This window comes from Leopardus geoffroyi, chromosome B3 (genome assembly GCF_018350155.1).
Source record: "Leopardus geoffroyi isolate Oge1 chromosome B3, O.geoffroyi_Oge1_pat1.0, whole genome shotgun sequence".
In the NCBI taxonomy this organism is placed as follows: Eukaryota; Metazoa; Chordata; class Mammalia; order Carnivora; family Felidae; genus Leopardus; species Leopardus geoffroyi.
The window spans coordinates 43,772,382-43,799,224 of NC_059337.1; the positions used below are offsets into that span (position 1 = coordinate 43,772,382).

At 46.1% G+C, this 26,843-nt stretch overlaps 1 protein-coding gene across 1 annotated transcript in view; it reads left to right on the forward strand.

Moving 5' to 3' along the window:
- Positions 1-1,088: 1,088 nt before the first annotated feature.
- RORA (RAR related orphan receptor A) overlaps positions 1,089-26,843 on the forward strand; it is a 722,413-nt gene continuing 696,658 nt past the window's right edge. Inside the window, exon 1 of the mRNA XM_045449541.1 lies at positions 1,089-1,332. Coding sequence (XP_045305497.1) covers positions 1,167-1,332 — 166 coding nt within the window. The 5' untranslated portion in view covers positions 1,089-1,166. The remainder of the gene's footprint in view (positions 1,333-26,843) is intronic.

Below are 26,843 nucleotides of genomic sequence, written 5' to 3' on the forward strand. Positions count from 1 at the left end.
GTAATATTGATGCAGTTCTCTACTTTCTGTGGATTTCATTAAACACCTACTATGTGATGGATGTGTTTCAATGGAAGGGAGGTGTAGAATGATGATGTGACTTACCAGCAACTGTTAATTATCTGAATTTTATCATCCAGATATTATTTATGTCTCTCCAGTATATCTTTTATGGCCGAGACTGTATGTTTAATAGCAAAATTACCAGTGGGAATTGGCAATTAGCGGCCACACGGAACTAGATGCTGTGTGGCCTATTTGAATCAGCTTAGATAGTCATCAACCAAACAAGCCAAAGTTTTCTTCAGTAGAAACTACCCTGCCAAGTGGTTTCTGGATCCTTCTCAGAGGAAACAGCAAAGGAGCTGAAAGCCGCCTCTTTCAACCACACCAGAAATTGGCTGTCCACGGCGATTCTGGACTCAAAATCTGTTTTAGACACCAATGTATCAAACCAAGACTGGAAACCCACTGGACGTCCCATCCCGAAGTAATAAGTGCCACGTCCCCCCCCCCCCATTCCTCCTCCTTCCTTGGGGTGTCATCCCAGGTCGAATTCCTTTTTAGTTTCTCCTCAGTCCTGGGGTGGGCTGGCAGGAAGCTACCTGCGATTCCCCAACGTGGAATCATTTGTCTCTTCTCAGGCTGGCTGCAGATGGGGACGAGTTGTGTTCCCGAGAGAGTCTCAGAAGTAGGCACGGAATCATCTCGCCGATCTTAATTTCTGTCCCTGGGCTGGGGAAAGGGGAGGATCGGGGCAAGGGAGACTTTCCCCTCCTGGCCCCCTCTTCCCACCCCCTCCCCCCCCCCCCCCCGCCTCCCAAAATTGGCAGCCAGTCGGTGGCTCTCGGTCTGGGGTCTGGAGGGTGGGGAATGTGGGTGTGGGGGCCGGCTGGAGAAGCTCTCGATAGCGCTGCCTGTGGCCAGACCCGCCTCCCAACCCCTCTCGGGCGCACACTTACGTCCACCCAGACACACTCCGCGCGCTCCCTCGCGCTCTCGCTCGCCCGCCGCCGCCGCCTGCTCTCTCTCTCCTGCTCTCCCTGGTCTCTTTCTTCCCCCCCCCCTTTTTTTTTTTTTTGGTACCATAGAGTTGCTCTGAAAACAGAAGATAGAGGGAGTCTCGGAGCTCGCCATCTCCAGCGATCTCTACATTGGGAAAAAACATGGAGTCAGCTCCGGCAGCCCCCGACCCCGCCGCCAGCGAGCCGGGCAGCAGCGGCGCGGACGCGGCCGCCGGCGCCAGGGAGACCCCGCTGAACCAGGAATCCGCCCGCAAGAGCGAGCCGCCCGCCCCGGTGCGCAGACAGAGCTATTCCAGCACCAGCAGAGGTAGGAGGCTGCAAGAGGGGCTGAGGAGGGGGCGGCGGGAGCCCGGGAGCGGAGCGGGGGCCGGCCGGGAGCGGGCGCCCGGAGCGCGGGGTCCGGGGCCGCGCGCGAGCCTGCAGCGGCGCCCCGATCCCGGAGAGCCCCCCTCCCCTCCCCCCTCCGCCCCCCAGAAATGTTGCAAACTTTTGCAGCCCGTTCTCGGGTTGCAGGAGGAGAGGGGGGCGGGGGAGGCGGCAGGAGGGTTGACAGCCGGCGGGCTCACCCCCAGGCTTTGATTTTTCTGCAAAGAGGAGGAAAGATGCGTAGCCCAAATTAAATACGCTCCCCCAAAATACGGAGAACCGGAGAGTGGGGGCCCGGGAAAGAAACTTTTAAAGCGGCAGTGTCCTTTTAAGAAGGAAAAAAAAATCCGTTTATGGCCACCCTCCTCCGGCGTTACCTTTTCTCCTCTTGACAGTTTTGGCCCCGGCTGCCCCAGACGGGGTGTGTTTTCAGCCCCCCGCAGAGCTGAGGGGGTGCGGGAGGAGTGAGCGACCTGGGAAGCCCCGAGGGTGGAGAGGGGGCGCTTCTGGATCTGGGGGCGACGTGGGCACCTTCTCTGGACCACGGCGGTGGGTTTGGGATTTGGAGGAAGGGCTGGAGGAAGGGGGTGCGGGCGCGCGAGGTGTTCGCCAAGTTGTTTGGCGGGCGCGGCTAGGGGAGATCCGCAAGTTTGCAGACCCCGGGTTCGCAACCCAGCGCCCAGGCTGGCGGGGGGCGTGTGCACGCCAGCGCGCGGAGGGCGGTGGTGGTGTGGGACGCTCCACGCGCATTCGGAGTGAGCGTCTGCAAAAGCAAACAAGCAGAAACAGAAAGATCGAAATGCACCCAAACTTATTTCTGCCCTGGGAATCCTTCCCTCTCTGAGGTTCAAGCGTTTCTGTAAGAACCTGGGAATGGTCAGCGAGAGTTGAATGCTGGTTGGATAGTGCGAGAGATGGCCCCCCCCCCCCACACCTACCCTGAGCGATTTTTACACTTCCTTTTGGAGAGTATGTGCGGTGGGGGGGGGGGGGGACTCCATTGCTCCCTCTTTGCTTTTTTCTAGTTAAAAGTCGAGTGTTCGGGAAAGCCAACTCTCTTTCTTAAAGGTGTGGGAACCTGATGTGTGTGTGGGGGGGGGGTCTTGGGGGTGGGGGATTATTTATTTGATTGCGCCTGGAGTTTGCAAAGAACCGGAGGAAGCTACGGCTTTAATTACTGTTGTAAATAATGTATAAATCACGCCTGTCACTCTGGAGGAAGCGGGCTCGCTCGAGCAGCCCGGGGCTGGGGATCGGGAGGCTCTCCAGCCCAGGCTTGGGCACTGGCCCAGCGCGCCCCCTCCTCTTGCCTTTCGGCTTCTGGCGGCGACTGGGGAGGGCTGGGGAGAGGCGAGTGGGGGCCCGGGAGCCGCTCCCTTCCTCTCGATGTTATAGTTGGAGGTAGGAATATGGCTGATCATGTGCTGGCTGTTTTACAGTATTCACCCCCCCCCCCACCTTAGCCACACCCCCTGTCCGGGCGCTTTCCCATTCACGGAATTCGAGTACAGTAAAAGCCATCAGGATGACACACACGAAAAACATTTAATTAAAGGCGATTTCCGAGGAGTGAACACGCTGAACCGCGGTTTGAGCGGAGGGGGGGGGGGGGAGGATCGAGGGCCGGGGGTAAAGGGAGGGGGATCAGGGCTGGGGGCCGGGTCCTGCCGCCAGCTTGGTGAGTTTGTGTGTGGAGAGCTTTTGGCTGCAAAGAGTATATTTAGACCCTGAGACGGTGGATTTGGAATGCGAGCGGGTTATGTAACAGGGTTAATCAGAAACACTGGAGAAAATCCCCTTCATGTGTTTCTGAGTTTTGTTTTTTTTTTTTTTAAAGCGGGGGGGGGGGGCGGAACATAGTATATACGAAGCCACACTAATTTCTGGTTTGTGCTGCCACCCCCTTCTGTGTTAACCTCCCCCCTTCCGTGTGTTATTAGCATCTTCAGGTGTCATTCTTGCCAGAAGGTGTTCTTGCAAGAGACCAGGGTGACAGGCTGCAGAACTGACTAACAAATCTGTAACTTGCTGTTCTTGCAAATTATATAACGCTGGGCATTCAGTACCACCAGACCCCAGGCATAGCAAAAAGGGGAGAGGGAAAAAGTAGGGGTGGGATGCATCTTGCACAGCTGACCTGTTGACCTTTATCCCCTTGCCCCCTAGAGGATCACCCCTTCCCCTCACTCTTCTTTGAACCATCCCCTAGTCCATCCCTCCCAGGATTTACTAGGGGGAGGGAGAAGAGGTAAGGCCCAAACACTCAACTCACATCCTGCACGCAGGCACTAGGTTATATAACAGTCTGAATGGAAAAAGGAAGGTCAGAGATGGAGGCATCCTTTAGCTAACACAGCAGTAGTAATAGCTTCCAGAAATTATGTGCATTTGCAGACTTTAACCTCAGATGTGGTGTCTGCTCCTCAGGGATACCAGTCTTTGTGTGTGTGACCTAGGGAGAAAAAGAGAGAATGTGTAAGTATGCCTGGTAGAGGAGAGTGATTTGAAAATGGGAAATGTTTGGGTTTTCAGATGATGTAATGGAGTTGGCAGAATATGCAAGCCGGCTCCCAGAGTGTAAGCAGCAAGAAAATTGGAGCTGGCATCCTGTATTAATGTTGCATAAATTACAATATCGGAGAGAAATTAACCTATACACTAGGTGATTACGCCTTTTTAATACTTAAAACATAAAGGCACGCAACTCAAAAGGAAAAGCAAACATCATCACCTTATAATTAGCATTTTCAACCTCAGGGAGGATTGAATGGAGTTCTTGGCATTGGGTGAAGTGGGAAGCTTTTGGATTTGGGAGATGCTTTCCAGAGAGGTAGCAGGGTTAGCTTCCAGCCAGTCGATGTTGTGCAGTCCACAGAAACTGTGGTCTGGATTCTCATGACATTGAGGTGACCTCATGAGACATGACTTAGGTGCACTTGAAGCTGTTGCTGAATGCCACGCTCCTGGGAATCCCCGTGTGAATGGACTGCGTATCCTTAAGTGCCTGAGCTGCCAAAATCGGATGCGTGACTTTGTAATCTGAAATTCGGACCTCCCCCAGTCCTTAAAACTAGCAGAGATCCTTAGCACTTGTACTGAAACTGTCCTGTTTTCTAGGTGGTATTAATGATGGCTGGTGTCATTCATCTTCACAGCACAATGAAAGGGAAAAAAGAAAGGCAAGAGACAACAGGGGAAGTAAGAATGAGGCGGAAAAAAACACAGCGAATCTTTAATTTAACAAGGCTTTCAGAGACTTCAGGGAGCCATAAGCATTGTGACATAACTGTTGTTAAAAACCCTTTTCCAGAATCTCATTATTATATGCATGCCAGAAGCTTACATATTGTACTTCCCTAAAGTTATCCTCACAGGGCTGTGTGGCACGCAGTTAGTTTGGAGCACTCGTGCAGTAGGTTGAAGGCTTTTAGGGCAGGCCAACCTGAGGGAAAAATCGAAACCAGAAGATGGGATTAACACTGAAAAACTCAGTTGGGTTGAGATTGAACCCCCTGGAAACTCAGTTTAGATTGACGTAAAATCAGTTAACAAGGCCTGTAGTTTATTCGTAGCCCTGAGGACTTCTAGAACCACATAACCCAAGTGCTTCACCTCCACACCCCGCTTTCAGTCTTGGCTGATTCACTTTCTGGGAGGTGCCCTTCTTGCCTGGCAATTTAGAGCCCTGTCTGGAGATTGATTCCCAGATCAGCTTTTCTAACATGGTCCTGGCTCTCCACCGTGAGCAAATAAACGATGCCCCATAGTTTGAAAGAGCTACTGGCTGGGATAAAATCCTTTGCCGGAGGGATGGGATAATTATTTTTTTAAACTAAGGGACTTTAATTTTCCGGTAAATTGCTCATAAAAAACATTTATAATTAGAGCCTTAAAAAATGCAATGGAATAATTTTAGAAAATGCATTTGGTGATAGTTGTGATAACCTTTTTTGTTGCTCCTCCCTTATTTCTTAAAAAGAATTGTATTATTAATCCAAAAGTCAAATCCTGAATGGTTAAAAACTTTTGTAGCAGACTCATTTTATGTTAGTCACCTTTTGGAATTTTCCAGAACCTACCGGCATGATGAGAAGCCTTGGCTGTAGAACATGTCTCCCTTTCCAAAGCTGAAATATGGAGCATGCATGGAAGCTCCCTAACTATGAGACCCTTCAGCTGGCGTTTTCAAGGCAGCAGAGGTGACAGGCGGTACACGCCTAGTTCCACACCAGGTTCCTAAGTGGGATGTAGGGAGGTGTGAGAATATTCATTGTTGTAGTTGTACCTCCAGGTGAAATGTCCTGAGGATTTTTGGTGACGGCTGAATTTCTTTTGGAAGTGAACTGACCCCTGTCCAGAGCTAACTTTTGGAATGCGAGTGAGACAAGCCCATGGGTTCTGATCCTGGGGCCACACTTTTGTCACGTCTGACTTAAGATGCGCGTTATTTCTCTACATTCTCCCATTTTTGCCTCCAGGATGTTGTGGTGTGAGGTTTGAAGTGCAGACTGGGTTGGATGTCTCTGAAAATTCTTAAGAGTGTGCTCTTCTCTGTGCCCTCATCTTCTTAGTCTACTTGATGGATTGTGCTTCTTAGGTTATATTTGTACTTATGTGTCTAGAGAAGCGAAATACATAACTACATTTCACGTGTCTGGGAAGAAATAATGATGTGACTGCCCTGTGTGCAAAAGACTACGTTTTCTAGAAAATCCAGCTCTCTCCATGTGACATAACGTTCTGCTCACCCGCTTTGTTTTCCGTGAGCCATTGTTCAGGAACTCTGAGGTAGACATCCTCTGCTCCCTCAAGGAGATTCCTGACCAGTCATCCCAGATTAGTGATAGATTCTTCTAGAGCGACAAGAGTCTGCTTTGAAAGGCCTTCCAGTTCCAGAGTGAACATTAACTTAGAATGTGGAATACCATAGTTTGAATATGAAGACTATCTCACTATGAAGACTGTCATCCTTGTTGAGAACTTCTACGAACGGTCTCTCTGTCCCTCCCTCCCTCCCCGCTGTGTTCTCCCTTCTGTCATTTTTAAAGTAGTGTTCTGGCTTTTTGGGGTGTGGGGGGATTGTGTGTGTGTGTGTGTGTGTGTGTGTGTGTATGTGTGTGCGATTCATAATGGGAAGTGTTGGTTTGGAAATGAGCTGTTCAGTTTTTCATTCATCTTACTAAACTGTATGTTAAGAGAAATAAAAGTGAATCATTTTGAATTAGTGCTTTAAAAAAAATTCTCCAGATAATCAGTGTTCAAGTGTTGATTAATATACAGTAAATCATGATTTTTCTGTTTTTCTATAAGGGTACCAAGGCATTACTAATGAATTCGTTTTTCTGGCTAACGGTAGATTAACCAGAAATCTTTTCTGTCTTTTTCTTGTTGAATATGCTTTTTAAATGTGCTGGTCCCCTTTCCTACCCCGGAAAGAACATTGGGAATGTAATTGAATCTTTCTTTGAGGTTTGAGGATCTTACAGTGCCACAGGGTCACTGTTCTGAGGATGAATTCTGATTGTACATCATAGAACTGTGAATGGAGACAGTGCCAGAGATTGGACTAAATCTGCCATGATCCCGGTGTGAAAATTGTTTTCTTTTTCCATTAAGTCCTCGATATCAGTACGTTTTGTTATTTGCTGTTTTTGTTCTCTAACTTGCAAGGACCAAAACGAAAATTCCCTTTAATTAGTTAATTCTGGTTAATTGAGGTTTTTACTTTCTAGGAAAATTGCACCCTGAATCTAGAGCCCTAATTCTTTCCCTACAGTTATAGAGGATGTAAAGTCATAATCCGATATTTAAGAAGACTGTTGTATTTACAAATAAGTTATGTAATATATTACCGTAGCATTATATAACTTCTCCCCCGTGTAATAATGGTGGATAGAAATATCAGCTAATTTTGCCTCTTCCTTAGATATACTGAGGGGTATCTAATAAATCTTAAAAGCTAGGAAATTCTGGGTTTGAGAGAAGACTTTCAAGAATATCAATAAAGAACATTTAAATTCCCCTAAAGGAGATTCTCCTTTAAAGTTTGGGCCTTTGTTCACCGGGCCAGTATGGAAAGCCTCCCCAGGACCGCGCCATCAGAGGCGGACTTTCTCAGGGCCGCCCCACCTGACTTAATGATAGTCTGTGGTTATCTTCTGGTATCTTTGATGTCTCAACGTTGCAGATTCTTTTTAGGAGTCATGGTGCTCTTCTGTGACAGCCCAATTATTATTATTTTGCTTTTGGAGTAAGGACATCAAGGAGATTGTCTGGAGAAGGCCTCGGAAGAGGGGGAGGGGGCACGATGAGGAATACGTGTGCCACAGCTCGTGGCTTGGCTTTTTGCTCCCACTTTTACATGCTGAGGTTAAAAAGAATTACAGGTAACAATTCCCTTGTGTTGGTGGAAGAACTGTTTTGTTTTGTTTGCTTTCCTGACAGATGTTTATGGCCTCTGTTGACATGTCACCATTACAGACTGTCTTATCACATTATGTGCCATGGCACATTGACAGTGGCTTGGCCCTGTGGCCTCCTGGTGATTGTCTTGTGCGCAGAACCGAGGCGCTGGTGGCCAGCTGCAGAGCCCTCTGCGGTGGCCACCGCCAGTTGAGAGTGCAGGTTTCCCACCCCCTTGAAGGTGCTGGAGGTGCTGTTTTTCCTGAAGCTCAGTCAGAGGCTGGAACTGAGTAGGAATGCTTGCCGGGTTTAGAAGCCTCATGATCTCCCAGCCTCGCATCCTCTCTAGCATTGTTATTTGGGCATTTGAGTTTTGATTGTGAACTATCTTAAAGTTTTTTTTTTTTTTTTTTTTTTTCTGAAACAATCAGGAAGTCCCTCCGTCCGTGAACAGACAGCGATAGATGAAACTCTTCTGGGGCACAAGGAAGGGTGCCACTTAGTACAGGATCCTCAAGCCTGTGAAAGAGGCAGCGCCTTGTTAAAAATACCTAGCTTACTTCGGGGGAGGATTTGGCTGAATACTGATGAAGTTTATGAAATATGAATGTAGTGAAGTTGCTGTACGTAAGTGGTAGGCGTGTGTGAAAGAAGTAAGAAGAAATAAAATTGTGTATAAATGACACTCTGAAACTTGATGGAATTGTATACGTGACAGGAATGGTGACGTTTGGGTCTGTGCTTAATGGGGGAAAGTAAACTGGCTTAAAATCTATATGTCCAACTAGATGCGGGACTAACAATTAGAGAATATAAGATTTTTGAACATACTTTGTGAGCAAAGAATGCTACCGAGGATAAACGGGCGGAAAAACTGAGGGACCAACACTTGAATTTATGAGGAGGTATGGTAATCACTGTTTTAAGTAATCCAGACTATTAACTGCCGTACTGCTAGGTAGAGAATTCGTTAGCCCAACAAAAGGCATAAATCGGAATTTGAGGTTGTGTGGGAGAAATCCTCTTGATCCCCAAAGCACAAATGCATGTACTGAGAAGAAAGCTGCACACGATGTAATTTTTTCTGTCTTATCCTGATTAATTGACAGCCAACTGTATGCCTCTTTCCTGAAGGTGACTTTACAATCTCCAGACACAGACATTTCTCTCCGAAGTGGAGTGAAGGAAGGAGAACCTACAAGCTAAAGTGTGTTTCACTGGGTGAAGTATTTTGGGGGGAGAGATAAGGAGGGTGCAGCAGGGGAACGGAGCACTGTGTACAGGGATGAAGAGTGTCTGTTTGGGGCTGGGGAGTGGGGGCAGTGAATGAAGAAAGGAATCTCTGGAGGGAAAGGAGACTTCTGTGCAAAAGAAAATGAAATTAGCATTGACTCTGAAATGGCTGGGAATGTGACTTTCTAATTTTAAATTATCTTTAACAAGGGCAATGAAAAGAGGAAAAGTTGACACTTTGAGAAGTTATGACGAACTTATCGAGAATGCCAATTGACAAAGGCAGGTAAGGGAATACTTGGAAAAACAGAACAAGAACAGGTCTGAAGGGCATGATGATCTTCTTCCTAGTGTGTTAAGGGAATTGGCGGGCATGTTTATTGACTCTTCCAATTAGTTTTAAAGAAACCTGAAGAAATGGACAATGACGGAGAAAAGCCAACCAGATGTGATTCTCCCCTTCCAGAAGCAGAGAGCTTATCTCATCCCATGTGATCGATGCCGGTCCTGGGGAAGACTGACTGTGTAGAAGTGAATGGATTTCCAACATACCAATCACAGAAGAAACAAGGGTATATTTAGCAAGTCTAAAACCTCTTCGATGAACTGCATTGCTTTTCATTTGCACCGTAAGGTCATAAAGCCAGTGGATGGTAAGAAGGCCGCGATAACGACACAGCGTGTACTCCCAGGAAGTGTGTGGGCTAGGGATGGTATATCTGAAAGGACAGGGCATCTGGGAGGATGAACTGCCCATAACTCTCAATTGTCCAGGTAATGAAGCATTGGAAAGCAAAGGCAAATGAAATACTTTGATAATCAAAAATGATGCTTCTTATAGTGATCCTATTAGTTGACTGATGATGACAAGTGTGAAATTGTGAGCTGTATTTTTACCATTTCTGGCACTCATGGCCCATTTCTGTTGAGTGCATTTATGCAGAAAGTGGGAACCCGGACAATTTCCATAGACCAGGCTGTTAACCCAGAAGATGTAAAATTTCACAGCGTGAAGGATGAGGGTTGAAGATTAGCGAGGCTCTAAAATTTCTTGAGGCCCTACAAAGAATCTGTAGAAGAACTGATAACTACACTGATTGGCTCTGGGAAGTCCTAAAGCTCGTGTTCTAACCTTGAGCTCTGAGGGTGTGTGCTGGGTATGTGGTGCTCACTCATGGTGTTGTCGCTGGTCATGTTCTGTTAGCCCAAAGCCTGTTAGAGACAGAAGGGACCTTATGAATCATGTACCCTGGCCCTCCTGGTTTAAACTGACGCTCACAGAGGTGTAATAATGTGCCCGAAGTTCCGTTCCTAGTAAATAGCAAGGCTGGGAGAAGAGTACAGGTCTTCTGCTTCCACACCCGGTGTTCCTTCCACGTGGATGCTGTGCCAGGATGCTCAGAAATTCCAGGAATGTACAAAACCAAGCTCCTGCCCTCCTAGGAAAGCCCCCTGAGGATATTACAGTGTGTACACAAGTTAACCCAGCACGAGATAGTTGACACGTATGAAAGTCAGTGTGTGCCATGTGGGTTCTGCAGAAATAATAGAACATTATCAGTAATTGTTATTTTTTTTTAAATCCCACTAGGCATTTTTTTTTTAATTTTTTTTTTCAACGTTTATTTATTTTTGGGACAGAGAGAGACAGAGCATGAACGGGGGAGGGGCAGAGAGAGAGGGAGACACAGAATCGAAAACAGGCTCCAGGCTCTGAGCCATCAGCCCAGAGCCTGATGCGGGGCTCGAACTCACGGACCGCAAGATCGTGACTGGGCTGAAGTCAGACGCTTAACTGACTGCGCCACCCAGGCGCCCCTAGGCATTTTTATTATATACAAATGAGCTTGTGAACTTGTGGCTGTGTCCAATAAGACCATTCTAAAGCACAGTGACCTTGCTGCCTGTGGCTCTGTGCTCTGATTCAGTAGGAAGTAAAATAGAGGCTATGGAGGGGAATATCTTGTCGTTAGCGCCTGCGTGGGCAGTTACGCTAGCTGGAGCTGGCCACAGGGGAGGCGTCTCTCAGCAGCTGCCCTCTTTCCTTGAGGCAGAGGATTTATACAGATGCTCAGAAGCTCTGCCAATGGAGTCCGCCAATGGAATGCTATATAGCGAAGAAAAATCATGGTGTAGTAGAAAAATAGCTTTTGACGGGAAAATGTCAGTCACTTATTAGTGAAGAGTAGTAACTTTCATAGTAGTATACACAGAATGTCATCATTTTTGTAAGGAATTACTGTATATGTGTGTGTGTGTGTGTGTGTGTGTGTGTGTGTATTAATATGGACCCATCTACACCTTGATAATGAAATGATAAGATGGTTATTTCTGGATTGATTACCTCTGGTGTTAGTTTTTTTTTTTTTTCTCTGTGCTCTTCTGTATTTCTGACTTTCCTGTGTTACACATGTATTACTTTTGTAACTAGAAAAAAATAAATCTTACTTTTTTTTTTCTCAAAAAAAGATTGTGTGTTGTGAAACTGGGGGTACTTTGAAGGAACTAATTCTGAGCTTAGTATGTTATACAGAATTTCTGGGTGTTTCAGGATAGGCCAAGTTTACTGGCCCAAAGAGTAGTACCTTTGATGGTCACATTCAGCCAGGAACATCAGGAAGACAAGGGTCGTTCAGCTAGAATGTGAAAAAAAGTGTCAGATGGTGGAATTTCTTGCCCCTCTAGGACACTGTCTTTTAAGTGTTTATAGCGTGACCTCCAAGCCGAGAAACATACTACATTGTGAGCCAGTACACACAACACACACATACACGGCACATGGGCGCAGTAAACTTTTCACGTAAAATATGTATCCTTTACCTATGATGTGCTGTTATTTTTGCTCTTTTATTTACAGGCAAGATACAAATCTCAAGCCACCAAATTGGTTTCGTGATCTATTTATGGGCTGCCTCTTACAGTTTTAAAAACCCTGTCCTGGGTATGAGCGGGTGGCCTGGCAGCAGGAAGGAGGGTGTGAGGGATGGACTGTTTCCACAGTAACTGATGTTGGACTCCAGGTGTTCCTCATGATTTCAGGGAGGAGGTGGGGGAGGGAAAATAATGTAAATACTTATTATTTGTAATCATATGGTATCTTTATGCCACTTTTAGCACATGTTCATTAATACCCTGTTACGTTTAAAATTAAAAAACAATTTTTTTTGGATTTATTTATTTTTGAGAAACAGAGCGAGACAAAGCGTGAGCGGGGGAGGGGCAGAGAGAGAAGGAGACACAGAATCGGAGGCTGAGGCTCCAGGCTCTCAGCACAGAGGCTGACACGGGGCTCGAACCCATGAGCTGTGAGTTCATGACCTGAGCTGAAGTCGGACACTCAACTGACTGAGCCACCCAGGTGCCCCAATACCCTGTTGCATTTAGACATGCATCTGCCTAGACTGGCTTAGAATGTAAATTCTGGGTCCCCTTTGCTCGGGTTTGTTGTCACTGTGTCCAGGCACGGGGGTGGCATTCTTTGATTCAGCAACTGTTTTCTGAGCCCCTTGCTTGTGCCAGGCACTGTGCTAGGCTCTGGAAGAAAGCAGCAAACCGGAGAGGTCAGATCCCTGCCTTCTGGGATTTTATGTTCTAGTGGTGGCATCTCTCAGTGGAGCCTATGGTTTGGGTCACTTCTAATGATTCTCTGCTATGAGTGTCTTAGACTTTGCCTTTTGCAGCCAGTTCCTCATACGTGCTTTGACCCTTCCCCTCTTCTTCTTCCCAGCCCAGTCTCCCATCTCACGTCCCAATCTCTCTTGGCTTCTTGAAAGTCTGTAGTCATTTTCAGATAAGGCTGTGAGGTAAGACTCACCCTCTCCCTCCTGCACTTCTCGTGACCCCTGCCTTCTACAGTAGTCAGTCATGTGGGCCTTGCTCACGCAGTAAGCACGCAACCTCTTCCTTTGCCAGGTTCCTTTATACTGTCTTACGGTGTGAATTTCCTGGGTATGTGTCTAGTCTGTCCAAGAAGACCAGCACCGTGGTTTATTATTTTACCCCTGCACCACGCTTTGTAACAGAGGAAGTGCTCATTAACTGTGCAGCGAATCCCTTTGACATTGCCCTGCCAAACTGGTCACTTTTTCAGTAGATTCAGCTCTACATTTCCCAACTCTGCCAACATAGCTTCTATTTGCTTATATTTCCAGCTGGGCCTTGGGTTTGGACCCAGCTGCCCTTGTTTGTCCCATTTCTTTCTCCCTTGGATCCGCCAGTCCTCCCCTCAGTAGCAGGTTCAGGCCTGCTCCAGTCTTGAGCAACGCAGATGAAGGAAGGTTGGACGTGTCGGGAAACAAGCGTGCATGGTTGTTACATGCTCCCTGCTGGGAGTGAGACAGACCTGGGCCAGAGGCCCGGGTGTGCTGGGTGCTGGCTGTGTGACGTTAGGTAAGTGAATTCACTGCTCAGTCTGTCTCTTTTATCACCTAAAAAGTAGAGATGTTTATGATGCTGGCTTCCCAAGGTGGTTGAGGATCACCTGTGATCATGCGTGCGTGGCACCTGCCAGGATGCCTGGTGCACATCAAGTGTAACTCTAGTGATGGTGGTGATGATGGGCACATACAGAAACTGGGGGTCCACTTGCCCCCTCTCGCCTGTCTCCTCCTCAAGGTCTTCGGCTCCCTTTCCTTAGAGCATTTCTCCCTGGTTCCGCGTGGTTGCTCTATGAAACAAGCAAGAGCATCTGAAGGCATCTAAAGCATCTAAAGCCTTTTCCTCCTTTTCCTGACTGGATCTGCCCCAGTCGCTCAACTCAACTACCATGGGCTGGATTCTTGTGAGGACGAATCACTTAAGCTCAACCCTGTCAGCCGCTTGGGCTTCCGGAGCTTACACCCCACTCCTTCCAGTGAACCAGAAGAGGGCTATGTTTGCCCGTCCCCTTCCCCCGTCCGTACTATTTGTTCAGTCCTGCTGGCTGCCCCCTCCAGACATTGAGGCTGTGGGAGCACCCTCCTTCCCACTATGCTCCGGAGCTCTCTCCCGCCTCATTTCTCAGCGACCCGTCATCATTCCTTGCCCTCCCTTCCCCTTTACTCACTTTCTCCTCCCTGCCAAAAATCACGTTGGAGAAGCCTGTCTGCGAGGGTTCCATTCAACTTGTTCTACATTAATGCTCCACTACGGTGACCCACTGCTGAGTCTTTCACTTGTAATGTAATCTAATAATTTACATGCACTTTGCAAGCAATACTCTCAGAGACTCACAACCTGCTTGAAATTGCTCTGCTGTTACAGCAGTTGAACTGATGAGAGAGAGCAGTGTGAGAAAGAGTAGTTATGGGGACCACAATGGTATTGGGTAAACCCAGGAAAATAATATTAGTGTAAGGTGAAGGTGTGCTGATGGATTATAATATCCTTTCTTAGAGAATCAATTAAACTCGCTGAGGGTCTGGTATTGATTTTGACTTACAATTGGACTAGGATCGGTCAAAGTATAGCCGGTAGAAGCATTAGCAGGGAACAGGAAGAGGACCAAGAGTGGAAGCCTGTCTTTCTCGGAGGCTGTGAAAATGTTTTTGTTTGGATACACTACATGACTTTTGCAGAATTAATTGACACTCTGATTAGGTTGTTTTATTTCTTTACTCGAAGATGTTGGAAGCCAGTTCTCATATGCAGTAGTAATGAAAATAGAGTAATGCTGTAGTAATGATGCCGTTGTAAAGTGAATTACACCATTAATTAAGCATCTATTTGGTCTCATTTGTATTGTGCTAGTGTGGGTGATACACATACACAGACATAGAGTAGCTGGTTTTTAAGAGAGAAACTGTAGCTGAGAAGCCCCAATCCTATAATAATGAACAGTCAATGAAAATGAGCCATTGTTCAGTGAAAAAGTGTTTATGTATTTATAATGTGTTTATAATATACTTACGTGTCTATATAAAATACACATATTTTGTATATGTATGTATTTACACATACATGCACATGCATCCATATACACATATACACAGGCACATGCATATGTTATGACTGTCAGGGTGATCAAGAGAATATAGGGTGACTGTGGCCTAGAAATGCTTGCCTTCTGTTGCCTTTTAAATTTTTTTTTTTTTTTAACGTTTATTTATTTTTGGGACAGAGAGAGACAGAGCATGAACGGGGGAGGGGCAGAGAGAGAGGGAGACACAGAATCGGAAACAGGCTCCAGGCTCCGAGCCATCAGCCCAGAGCCCGACGCGGGGCTCGAACTCACGGACCGCGAGATCATGACCTGGCTGAAGTCGGACGCTTAACCGACTGCGCCACCCAGGCGCCCCTTCTGTTGCCTTTTAACAAGTTGGCTAGCTTGCATGGGGAGAGGTGTCTGTTATGGCAGGCCAAGTCAATAATGGTATCAAGGACAGGGTTTGAAAACAAAGCTTTGTGTATTTTTTGCAACCGTTTGGTCCTTATTACGGTGTCTGAGAATCTCTATTTATTGATATTTCTCAGGTGGGGGAAGAAACATTAAGGCCCAGGAACTAGGGTCATTTTATTTTGTCATTGATCTCCCAAGGAAGGGCATTGGCCAAAGAACTTCCTCCACAGCAGAAAGGTAGAGGCATATTTTTATGCCTTAAGTCATAAGCCAATCCTAGAGCAGAAACAGGATCTGGGAAGGCAGCATCCAGTGTGGTTGCTCCCAGTGGGACATGGAAATTAGAAAGTCCACAAATCTATCACATTTGCCATGGATCCAGTAACTTTAGCCCTTCACTCCTGGGAGCACTGGCGTGGGTGGGGTCGTTTGGCATTGTGTGTGAGTTTCTAACTAAGAGGGTGGTATTTCCAGTGAGGTGCTGAAGACTTCCCTCGGGCATCTCTAGCCTGGATTGCTGTGGTTTTGTGCAATAGCCATCTGGAAGAGATCTTCCTGCAGTGGCCATCTAGAAGGCATTTTATTGTAGTCTCCATCTCTCCCCTCCACTTGCTTCAGAATTTTGCTTTTGCAGCATTGTCAGTACCACCACTTGGTAATCTGTAACCTCAGAAAGACCTCATCCAAAGAGGTGAGATTATATGTAGCTTAGAATATATTTAACTTTAATATATATAATACTTGCTCTGATGACCAAAATGTTGAAAGCAAATTTGCTGCATAAACAACGGTGTGCTCACTGCATCACAGATCAACACTGTTGATTGTAGTCTCTGAGTATTTGAGGAGAGAGGACACAGCATCAGTGCCTGGAGGATGGATTAAGAATATATTTAGTGGAGGGGCGCCTGGGTGGCTCAGTTGGTTAAGCATCCGACTTCGGCTCAGGTCATGATCTCACAGTTCGTGGTTCAAGCCCTGCATCGGGCTCTGACAGCTCGCAGCCTGAAGCCTGCTTCAGATTCTTTGTCTCCCTCTCTCTCTGTACCTCCCCTGCTCATGCTCTGTCTCTGTCTGTCTCAAAAGTAAATAAAAACATTTAAAAAAAAATGTATTTAGTGGAGAGATTTTATTGCAAACCTCAATGAAAAAAATATCAATATCATATTGTGCCTAATAAAATGTTATAATGAAAATTGCCATGATGTTTGACAACATCCCTTTATTAATTAGTCTTTTTCATTATTATTTCTTAGTAGCAAATACACTCTGGTTTTATCGCTCATTAGTTATAGTCCTTATTGAATTCATGTTTTGCTAATGCGACGTGTGTATCTCCACATTGGTCTCCGAGACGTTCCTTGAGGGCAGTGTTGTAGACTGTCTTGAATCTTCGGTCCCCTATCTCTGTTACTTGGACATTCAGTGAATGCCTTTAGGAAGCCAGTGACCGGGCAGTTTAGAATCAATATGTGTAAGGTGAGCCAGCAGAGGGAAGACTAGGATGAGGCAAAAAAATCTAATATTCTTCGAAAGCCTCAGATGTTTAAATGTGATGCAGTATATTGCCTCCTTTCATTCATTCATCAACTATTTATTGAACATTTGCTATGTGCCAAGTCACATGTTGGTCGGTGGAGGTACAAGTTGAGTTAAAGGGAAGTGATAGGCAGGAAAGACCCAGTAATTTCAAAAAAAAAAAACGTGGAGAGTGCTATAACAGAGATACTTACAAAATATATAGCATACAGAAGAGGGAGGAAACTCTTCATGAAGAGTTAGGGAAAGCTCACAGGTAGGTAGCTTTGCCTGGTTTTAGGGAAAATGGGGAGAGATTTACCAAGGAGGCAAGAAGGCCAAGGTACAGGAGATCAGAGTTCATGGCGCATTCAGGGAGGGTGAATGAGGTGTAGCTCGGCATGAAGTATGTTGGCAAGGACGAGGGGATGAAGCTGGACGAAGTGGGCAGGGGCCAGGTAAGCCTTTTGGACATTTTCCTATGCAAAATTTTGAGCAAGTGACAAATACGAGCTTTCTTTTTCATAAGATCCGTAAACACAAGTGTGTTTGAAGTCGGGATGGAAAATCGACGGTGTCGACAAGGAGCCAAGCTAGGACGTCTCTGTGTCGGCTGTGCAGAGACATACTGCAGGCCAGGACTCGGATGGAGGCGGGCTGGGCTGTGAGGTAGCATTTCTCGGGAGGTAGAATGGAAGGCTGATGAGGGAGGTAGTGTCAGGAGTCAGTACCTGAGCTGGGTGGAATTACTGGCTGGGACAGTCTGGGGTGGGATGTGAAAGGGGAGAAGGCCTGGATTCCCAGGCTTAGTTGGAGGTCCTGGGGAAGTGTCCGATGGGCAACTGGAAATCTGGAGCTGGCAGGGAGAGTGTTAGTCGGGGAGTCGGGAGAAACAGTTTTTAACAAGGGCCTGGAGCTTAGGAGGGACAGCTGGGCTGGAGGCGTTCTGGAGCAGTGTTTTTAACAGGGGATTGGAAGGTGAAATTTTTATACCAGGACGTGTGTACATGTTTACATCAAGGGAAGATAAGCCCAAGGTCCAAGTGGGTGTGGTTGCGAAAGTGAAAGGGATGGATTGTTGCCGTGACAGAGAAAAGTGTCTCAGAAGACTGGCTTTAGACTTGGCAATTTTACATTTACTGAAGCCATTACAAAAAACAAACAAACCAAGAATGTCTTTAAAGTCAGAGTGAGGCTCTGATACGTGTTGCTGCTGCTGGTTGTATGTGAGTTTTATCTGCTTTGATGGTGGTCTCCTTCCCATCATGTCTAATTGATGACTATAGACTTGTTGCTCGCCTCTCCCGTCCCACCCCCCCCGCCCTTTTCTTAACTTTCTACACAGCTCAGCATTGATTTATCCTGTCTCTAAAGGGAATCTGCCTCACACTTGGCAGAACCTCAAGGTTGGGAGAAATGGAATGAATAGTAGCCGTGGAGAGGTCTCCACATTGCCCTGGGAGAAAGGCTTCGTGGGAGAGAGAGTTGAAAGAGGGTCTTGAGAAAGGGTGTGAGATCTTCAAAGGATGGGGTCTGGCCATGGGAAACTAAATGGGAGACTTTTTTCTTTGTAGTTGAGAGAGAAACAGAAGGGCACAAGTGTTTGTTGGCATTGATTATGAGTGTGGTGGAGTTGCCGCTCTGTGTCTCCGACACGTAACTGTTTTCAGGGGGCGTCCACGTATGCGGTAGCCTCTGGAGGTCCTGGAAAGGAGTTGATAGTGTCACAGCTCACGGAGGGACCAGAGAGGTGTTGTGTCATTAGGGAGACCTGTTGACTTAAAACAAGTGGGATACTGATAGGCCGAACTTATCTCGGACTTCAATGAGCGTGACAGGAGGGGCTTTGCCTGTCAGAAGGGCCGTTCCTTTGCCTTCTGAGGCAGATAGCAGAGCTCCCCATTGTTTTCAGTGAGCTCTGGCTAAATACTTTCCCTGTAGATATTCCACTAATATATCCTATGAATTATTTGTGTTATCTCTGTGCTGTGAAATTAGAGGCCTTCACCCACAGTGTGGTAAGCAGATTAAAACGAAAGCCTGTTTTTTATGGTATGGGGGAAACCGGGCAAATATCAGGGAACCATTTTGTGTGTGTTTGATCTGACAGTGGGGAGGCCTTGGGATGCCAGTGTCTTCTAAAATCTGAAAGCTGAGCTCCGGCTGGAGTTTTCTTCAAAGAGGTTTATATTTTATCCGTTGGCACTTCTGAGGGGGAAGGAAGGTTTGGAGTGGGTGATTCTGCGATGATTCTTTTCTCGCTGCTGTTTTTCTTCTCCGTCTTTTTAACTTTGCAGAAAGCCCTTCCAGTTCTACGGTCAGACCCCATTCAGGACGTTGGTGGCCAAACAGTCCCCTTTTGTTAAGCGAGCGTCCTATTTTTGTTTCTCTTGAAAGGTGCCCTTCAGGACAGCAGAGTCTTTATTTGGGCTGTTTAGAATCAAGCCCTGAAGAAACCTAGTTAGAAATTGTTCTAAACCCAGGCCAAGCGCCTCCTTTGCTAGCGAGGCAAAGCTAAACCCACAAGATGAAATCTAACCAGTTGGTTACCTGAGAACCACCGTGGGGAGTTCTCCAGCTTGACTTCTCTTGCTCTGGCCGCCATCCCAAGAGTGAACGCTGAGGGTCATGGCCTTTCTGTGCAGAGATGCAGGAAGAGAGTTCTGGCTCTTGGTGAAGAGGCGTAGGTTGGTTTATGTTTTAAAGGGTCCTGTGTCAGCTCGCAAAAATGTGGAGGATTAACGTTTATTCAATTAATCGATTTCATTTGCCTTTTTTCAAAGAAAAAGGTATCGATGGCTTTAGCCTACCACAGATATGTCCAGGACTCCCACTTCTGCCCTTTTCTTCCACAAATTAGATAAACTGAGTCCTTTGAGAGCACTGGGGCATGTGTAGGATTTGATAATTTGGAGGTTATGCATATGAGGTTATTTTATTTTCTTCCGTTATCATAGATATGGGCCCAACGTCTGTGATTTGAAACAGAATCTTCGTTCCTTCCCCAAAACCAAAGATCCTCTGGTTGAGGGCTCAGACGGGCCTCATTGCACAAGTACTGCCTTCACTTTGTGGAATTTTTCTGCCCACTTGAGAGATCACCTGGGTCATTCAGGTGGCCTGGGGAAGAGTGTTGGTCTTTGTTAGAGAAAGAAAGACTGGCTGGACAAGTTGGATCCCTAGGGGCAGTTTGGAGCCTCTCGAGCATGAGGTCATCGGTATATTTAAATTCTCAGCTTCCACACACACTGGTCAGCGACGCTCCACCCCCTCCTTGCTCACTGCATATTTTCTCTTGTGTTTCCAGAGGAGATCTCTGCCTCTTGGGGATCCCCCAGCCTCCTGGGAGCAACTATGCCACTGGTCCCTGTGTACACAGACAACTAAAAAGTGAAGTGGTTTGGAGATAGGCGTCATTTTAAGGCTAAAGTCATACATTTTAGAAAGTTGAGGGCTGGTTCTGTGACAGGGAAGTTGAGCTAAATATGCAGTTCTATTTTAATTTTCACTTTATGCCAAGGCAAAAGCATTGGGAGATAGGCTATAAATGTATAAGTAAGTCACTGCAAGAATAGCCCTTGCAAAATGCAGATTTAGGAAGGCTAAATATTTTCTCACATACTTTAATGCACACGAATAACTAACCCCTGATCCAGTTCCTGAGAAAGGGATGTTGTATAACCACTTAACCTTGATCGCTGTCGTGAATAGTATAGAAGTCTGCTTAGCTGTGTTGTAAGTATTTGGTTGTCTTCACTCCAGCCACAAAAACAAAATACCAGAGACTGGGTACATTAAACTACAGAACTTCATTTTCTCGTGGTTCTGGACATGGGGATGTTCCAGACCCGGGTCCTGGCAGATCTGCTGATTATTGGTGAGGGCCCTCTTCCGGGCTTGCAGGCAGCTGGCTTTTTACGATATCCTCACATGGTGGAGAGGGAAAGTTCTGGTGTCTCTTCCTCTCCTTATGAGGGCACTAATCCCATCATGGGGACCCCAACCTCCTGACCTCATTTCAATCTAAATTACTTTCCAAAGACCTCACTTCCTAATAGCACCACACTGGGGGCTAAGGGCTTCAATGTATGAATTTGGAGGAAACACATACGCGTAATCCGTAACACCGGTTGAGGCTTAAAGCCTGCTAAAAATTTTCAGGGCGGTCGATTTGTCTCCAAAAAGTTGTTGCACATTCTTAACGTGTTCATTTGTTTGTTTAAACAGAGTCCTATTTTTTTATGTATGTTTTATCTTCGGCATGGCCGTGTCTCATCATATTCCGGTACTGTTTGAAAGCTGCAGTAGTAAAGCCCAAGGTAATTAAGGCTATGGTATCATTGTTTTAAATTAGCATGTGTGATTTTTTTTTTTTTGTAATTCAACAAGTTCCTTCATATTCTGCATAATTGGATCACATTTTAATTTTGTGGCAAATAAAGATCTATTTTACATTTCTATTAGAAAGACAAGCCCCTGTGGCTAGGTCTGAATTAGGATACTTGCTGTTGGTTGTACTGAAGGAGCAAGACTTTCAGAGTTCATTCAGCTTCTAAAAAACTCACCTGCGAATCTTTTGGGTCAGGAAAGAATCTTTGATTTAAAGGTATACACAGGCATAGAGTTCACGCGAAAGAAAATATCGAAACAACAAGAAAATGAAATCTATAAGCACTCACTGCAAGCAAAGAATAACAAAATCATGGATTATCCAGTATGGTATAGGCTCCAAGAGCATATCAGTCTTTGACTCTGGCATATCTGTTTGTGAATACATTTTATCATTTGTATGGTTAATGCCCTGGGAGTTTGCATGGAGCAAAATAATGAAGATATCAAACCAGAGAGTGCACCAGACACATAATTGAGAGGCCTAGGTTCTGATCCCATCACCGCCATTAATTACATAAGTGGCTTCGAGCAGCTAGTTGTCCCCCAACCCCCACCCATTGCCTCACCTTCTTCAGGTGCGCTCCACGTGTAGCTCAGGGATGCACTGAATTACAAGTTCCTGCCATTTCTGTCATTCTATGACCTCGTGACGAAGACCCAGCTTTTAATAGGTTTTTTTTTTAATGTTTATTTATTTTTAAAAGAGAGAGACAGAGCTTAAGCGGGGGAGGGGCAGAGAGACACAGAATCCGAAGCAGGCTCCAGGCTCAGAGCTGTTCAGCACAGAGCCTGGCGCAGGGCTCGAACTCATAGACCACAAGATCATGACCTGAGCTGAAGTCAGACGCTTACCCGACTGAGCCACCCAGGCGCCCCCAAAGACCCAGCTTTTTTGAGGGTCCAGCAGAGAATACACTTTTCTTATTGTCTTTATCTTATTTTAAAGTTGAAGCATAATTTACATCTCATAAAACTCACCCTTCTTAATTGTACAATTCAATGATTTTTAGTAAATTTATAGAGTTGTACCACTACCCGCATAGTCTAGTTGTAAAACATTTCTGTCTCCCCCGGAAGAGCCCTCATGCCCATTTGCTTTTATTACCCCTTCCTACTCCCAAGCTAAGACAGCCATTAATCTACTTTCTATCTCTACAGATTTGCCTTCCCTGGAATTGATTTAAATAAATCATATAATGTGTGGTCTTTTGTGTCTGTCTTCTTTCACTGAGCATCATGTTTTTGAGGTTCATCGATGTTATGGCAGGTGTCGGTACCTCGGTCCTTTTTTAGAGCTGTGTACTATTCTGTTGTATGGATAGACTTCATTTTGTTTCTGCAGTCATCCTTTGATGGGCTCCTTTTTCTTTCTCTCATTTTTTTTTCCTGTGTGGGCACTTCTCACTGTAGCCTGCTCCAAATGAGGAAAGAATGCATCTCTTTAAGAGAAATGCTAATTCTTTATCTCCTGGCTTCCTTCGTGAGGAGGCTAGAGTTTTGTGTTTTAAACTCTTTGAAAGCTCCCAAGTGGCCTGAGCTCAATGAACATGTGATGAAGCAGTATATAGTATCCATCAGTAAATGTGAAAGTACTTTCATTCTTTTCTGTGCATTCTTTTCTGTGATGTAGACCTAACATAAACATGAGGTTTCCTCATTAGGAAATGTGACTCAAAACCTTTCCCAATGATAGCCTGCTTGTTGTTTTATATTTGTTTTACACATTGGGTAATGAAATACTTGAAAGCAAGAGTTAAAGACACTGGCTGTTACCCTGACTTAGTAATGTCACTTTTAGCATTTTCCTCTGGAAGTCATCAGAGTTATTATGAGCAACAACAAATCCAGAGAGGGAAATACTTGCAGAGAAATTTGTGCCTTGCTTTTCAGCTGTGAATCAAAAAGACTACTAAATATAATTGCAAAGAAAAGGTAGGTAGAAGGAGAAGGGGACTGATTTAAATGTTCAGGCTACTGACCTTTTTTTTTTTAATTTTTAAAAATGCATTTATTTTTGAGACACAGAGAGGTAGAGTGCAAGTGGGGGAGGGGCAGAGAGAGAGAGAGACACACACAGAATCCAAAACAGGCTCCAGGCTCCAGTCTCTGAGCTGTCAGCACAGAACCCGAAGGGGGCCTCAAACCTAGGAACCGTGAGATCATGACCTGAGCGAAAGTCGGCCAGCTGAGCCACCCAGCGCTCCCAGGCTATTGACTTCTTTTTTTTTTTTTTTTTTTTTATCATTTGTTTATTTTTGAGACAGAGAGAGACAGAGCATGAACGGGGGAGGGTCAGAGAGAGAGGGAGACACAGAATCTGAAACAGGCTCCAGGCTCTGCGCTGTCCGCCTAGTGCCCGACGCAGGGCTCGAACTCACGGACCGCGAGATCGTGACCTGAGCCGAAGTCGGCCGCCTAACCGACTGAGCCACCCAGGTGCCCCGGCTATTGACTTCTTAAAAGAGATGCCATACACGAGGGGACTCTAGTGATTTCTATGCTTGGTGTTGGTTTTGTTCTGTGGGTGAAGATGGGGCGTGCATTTCCAGTCAGTAAGCTCCTTGCTAATGGAGGGTAGTAACCTGGCATCCCAGATGCTCCTCAAATTGTTCTCCAGTTCAGAGTTTACTCTGAAAATGTGGTTAATCTGCAGTATGTTTCCATCTTCAGCTGCTCCCAGGTCCATTCAATTTCCTGGAATCCATCCTTATGTAGAATGGCTAGTGCCTTATGTAGAATGAGGGAGAAAGGCTGCTCCATTTGCTTCCTCCTCTCCATACGGTAGACGTGTTTTGTCGCCGTGCTGTGCTCTGCATTTCAGAAAGGTTGGAATCACGGGTGATGTGTGTGTGCACATGTGTGTGCATGCATGAAGATGTATATATATGTCTACACATACACATTTGTGTATATTCACATACAATATATCCTTCCGGCTGATTAATAGGGCTTGACCTATGAGAACCAGCAACTTGACTTAGTTTTATTTAGCACTCAAATTATGAATAGCATCAGCAATATCTTTTGGAATTTAGGTTAGATTGTTTACTCTTCCCAGTGATGGAAATGATGTTGAGAGCATCATACCCTGCCTCTCGGGTCCTGGGAAGGCTTTGCCTTGGTTGAATCCGTATGTAGGGTGTTCTTTTTTTTTCTTTTTTAAAGTTTCATTTTATTTATTTTGGGGGGTAAAGGGCAAAGGGAGAGGGGGAGAGAGAATCCCAGGCAGGCTCCACACTGTCACCACAGAGCCTGATGTGGGGCTCCATCCCATGAACAGTGAGGTCATGACCTGAGCCAAAATCAAGAGCCGGATGCCTAACTGACTGAGCCACCCAAGCGCCCCATATGGTAGGTTGTTGTACAGAAAGATAAACTAGGGCATTCTGTAGTCAACCCCAGACCCTCCTTTGTACAGAGCCTGAGATAAGGTAGCTGTGGGCAGAGAGGGCTGCCCAAGGCTCTGTGCCTCTAGACCTTCCGGAAGATGAGCAGGCTGCATCCAGTCATGACCACGTTTTTATCCTTCTCTCCTACAGCTTTAAAGAGGGAAAATTTTCCTTCTCTCAGTAAGGAGGAAACCAGTTGGGAAAAAAGTGTCCCCGTCTCTTACTTTTTTTGGTGGTGCAGTGGGGGAGACAAGACCGGTGCACTTTTTTTTACTTGGAACTGTGTTACTGTATCATCATGTTGATCATTACTAGGTTATTTACGTATGAGTCTTAACTTGTGAGATCCTTGAGGATCGGGATGCGGTGGAATACTTTTATGTTTTTCGGGAGACTCAACACAGTGGTTTGCATACAACAAGCACTCCACTATAGTTTTGTGAGTCAGGATGATGAATAAATACTTTCGACCCAGCAAACCGTGTTTGTGAGTATGTTAGTATTCACAATACTGCCTGGCACTGTTGCTGGGCACCAAAGAGAGAAATCAAAGACAGAATCTCTGGCTCTTTCCCTCTCTACCTCCTCAGCACCACCTTCCTTCCTTGTATAACCACGTATCCGGTTCCTGTGCTTGCCAGGCACTTTGCTGGGGGCTGAGGTTAACAAAATAAGAATAAAATACTATGTGTGTCTTGTATGAGTTTGCAAGAACACGTATCCTGGAACGGGAGATGTGATTTGATAGGCGTTCACAATAGTTAGAAGCTCCTACTTATTGAACCCTTGTTCCAGGTCCGAGGCGCACTAGCTCATCCTTAAAAGTCTCTTGCATCCCTAGGAGATACGAATTAAGACCCCCATGTTGCAGATGAGAAGACTGAGGCCTAGAAGAGTGGGTTAGGGTCCAGAATGTCCATACCACGCTGACCAGTGCAGCCCCCTCCCTCCCCCTAACGGTGATAAATGTGTCTACCTAACAGCCCCAGTGCCCTGGGGTCCTTTCCCATCTCTGTTTATGCTCTTCTCCATCTGCCGAGGCAGGAAGCTTTAGTTTAGGCAAAGGCAGCTCCTTGGAGTTGTTCAGCCAAGTCAGCTGACCACAGCCACCCCTGGAGATTGCTTTTTTTTTTTTTTTTTTTTTTTTTTTTTTTCTTTTCTAACTTTCTCTTGCCCTCTGCCTGTTCCTGTGGCAGCTCCTTTATCCTTCCGGTTGCAGGTTTTCCTTTTATTCCTTAGGTATCCTGTTGCCCTTTCTGGGCCTGAGATGGTCATGCCAGAAAACTCCTTGAGATTTAGCAGTCTTCCTTGCTGTCTTAGCTGACTTCCGGCTGGCTAGACAAAGTGAAACTCCGATCTTGCTGGAGGAGCTCCTGCGTGCAATCCTGACAAGTAACTTTAACCAATTGTTGAAAGCAACCTGTGCTTGCCGCTTCGCGGATGTGTGTGCCGTGGATGATGAATACGAGAGATGTAGATTTTACCACACAGCAGAGCACGTGAACACAAGGTCGACCCGTCCTCAGGGCCTCCCCACCTCTTCCAGTGCTTTGCAGCCCCGACAGGAACTGCCAGCAGAGAAGTTGCTGAACTTGGCATTGGCTGGGGCATGGCTTTATGAAGCCAGACTCTTGTGGGCTTGCTGCCCCTTTCAGGAGATTGTCCCCACAAGGAGAGTCATAATTATTACCATGGACCCTTGTCTGGTTCATTGTTTTTTTTTTTGCAAGAAAGAGGGAAACTCAAACTTCATGCAAGTTAGGAAGCCTTGCCTGGGCCCACATGTGACACGTTGATATTTTGGGGCAGGGTTTGGCCCAGTGTAGGGCAAACAACATGAGAACAGCCATGGTGCCGACCAGCACATTGAAGTTTTTAGATTGAAAATCCTGAACAGAATGTTCAGCTGGAGCTGGGGACATATTCCTTTCCTATTTTATCTCTGCCATAAGCCTCGGGGCTGATTGGAAAACACACCCACTGCAGGATTTGGATAGCCAGGATTTTATGTTTATTTCTTAGACCTGCTCACGCATAGTCTCTCTCCCTCCCTCCCTCCCTCCCTCGGTTCCTCCTCCTCCTTTCTCCCTCTCTCTGCTTCTGCCCCTCCTTTCCTCCTTCCTCCCTCCCTGCCTCCCTTCCTCTCTCTCCAGCTCTTTTGGGTAGAAATCTGAAAGCTGCTCATCATATTACTGGTGAGCA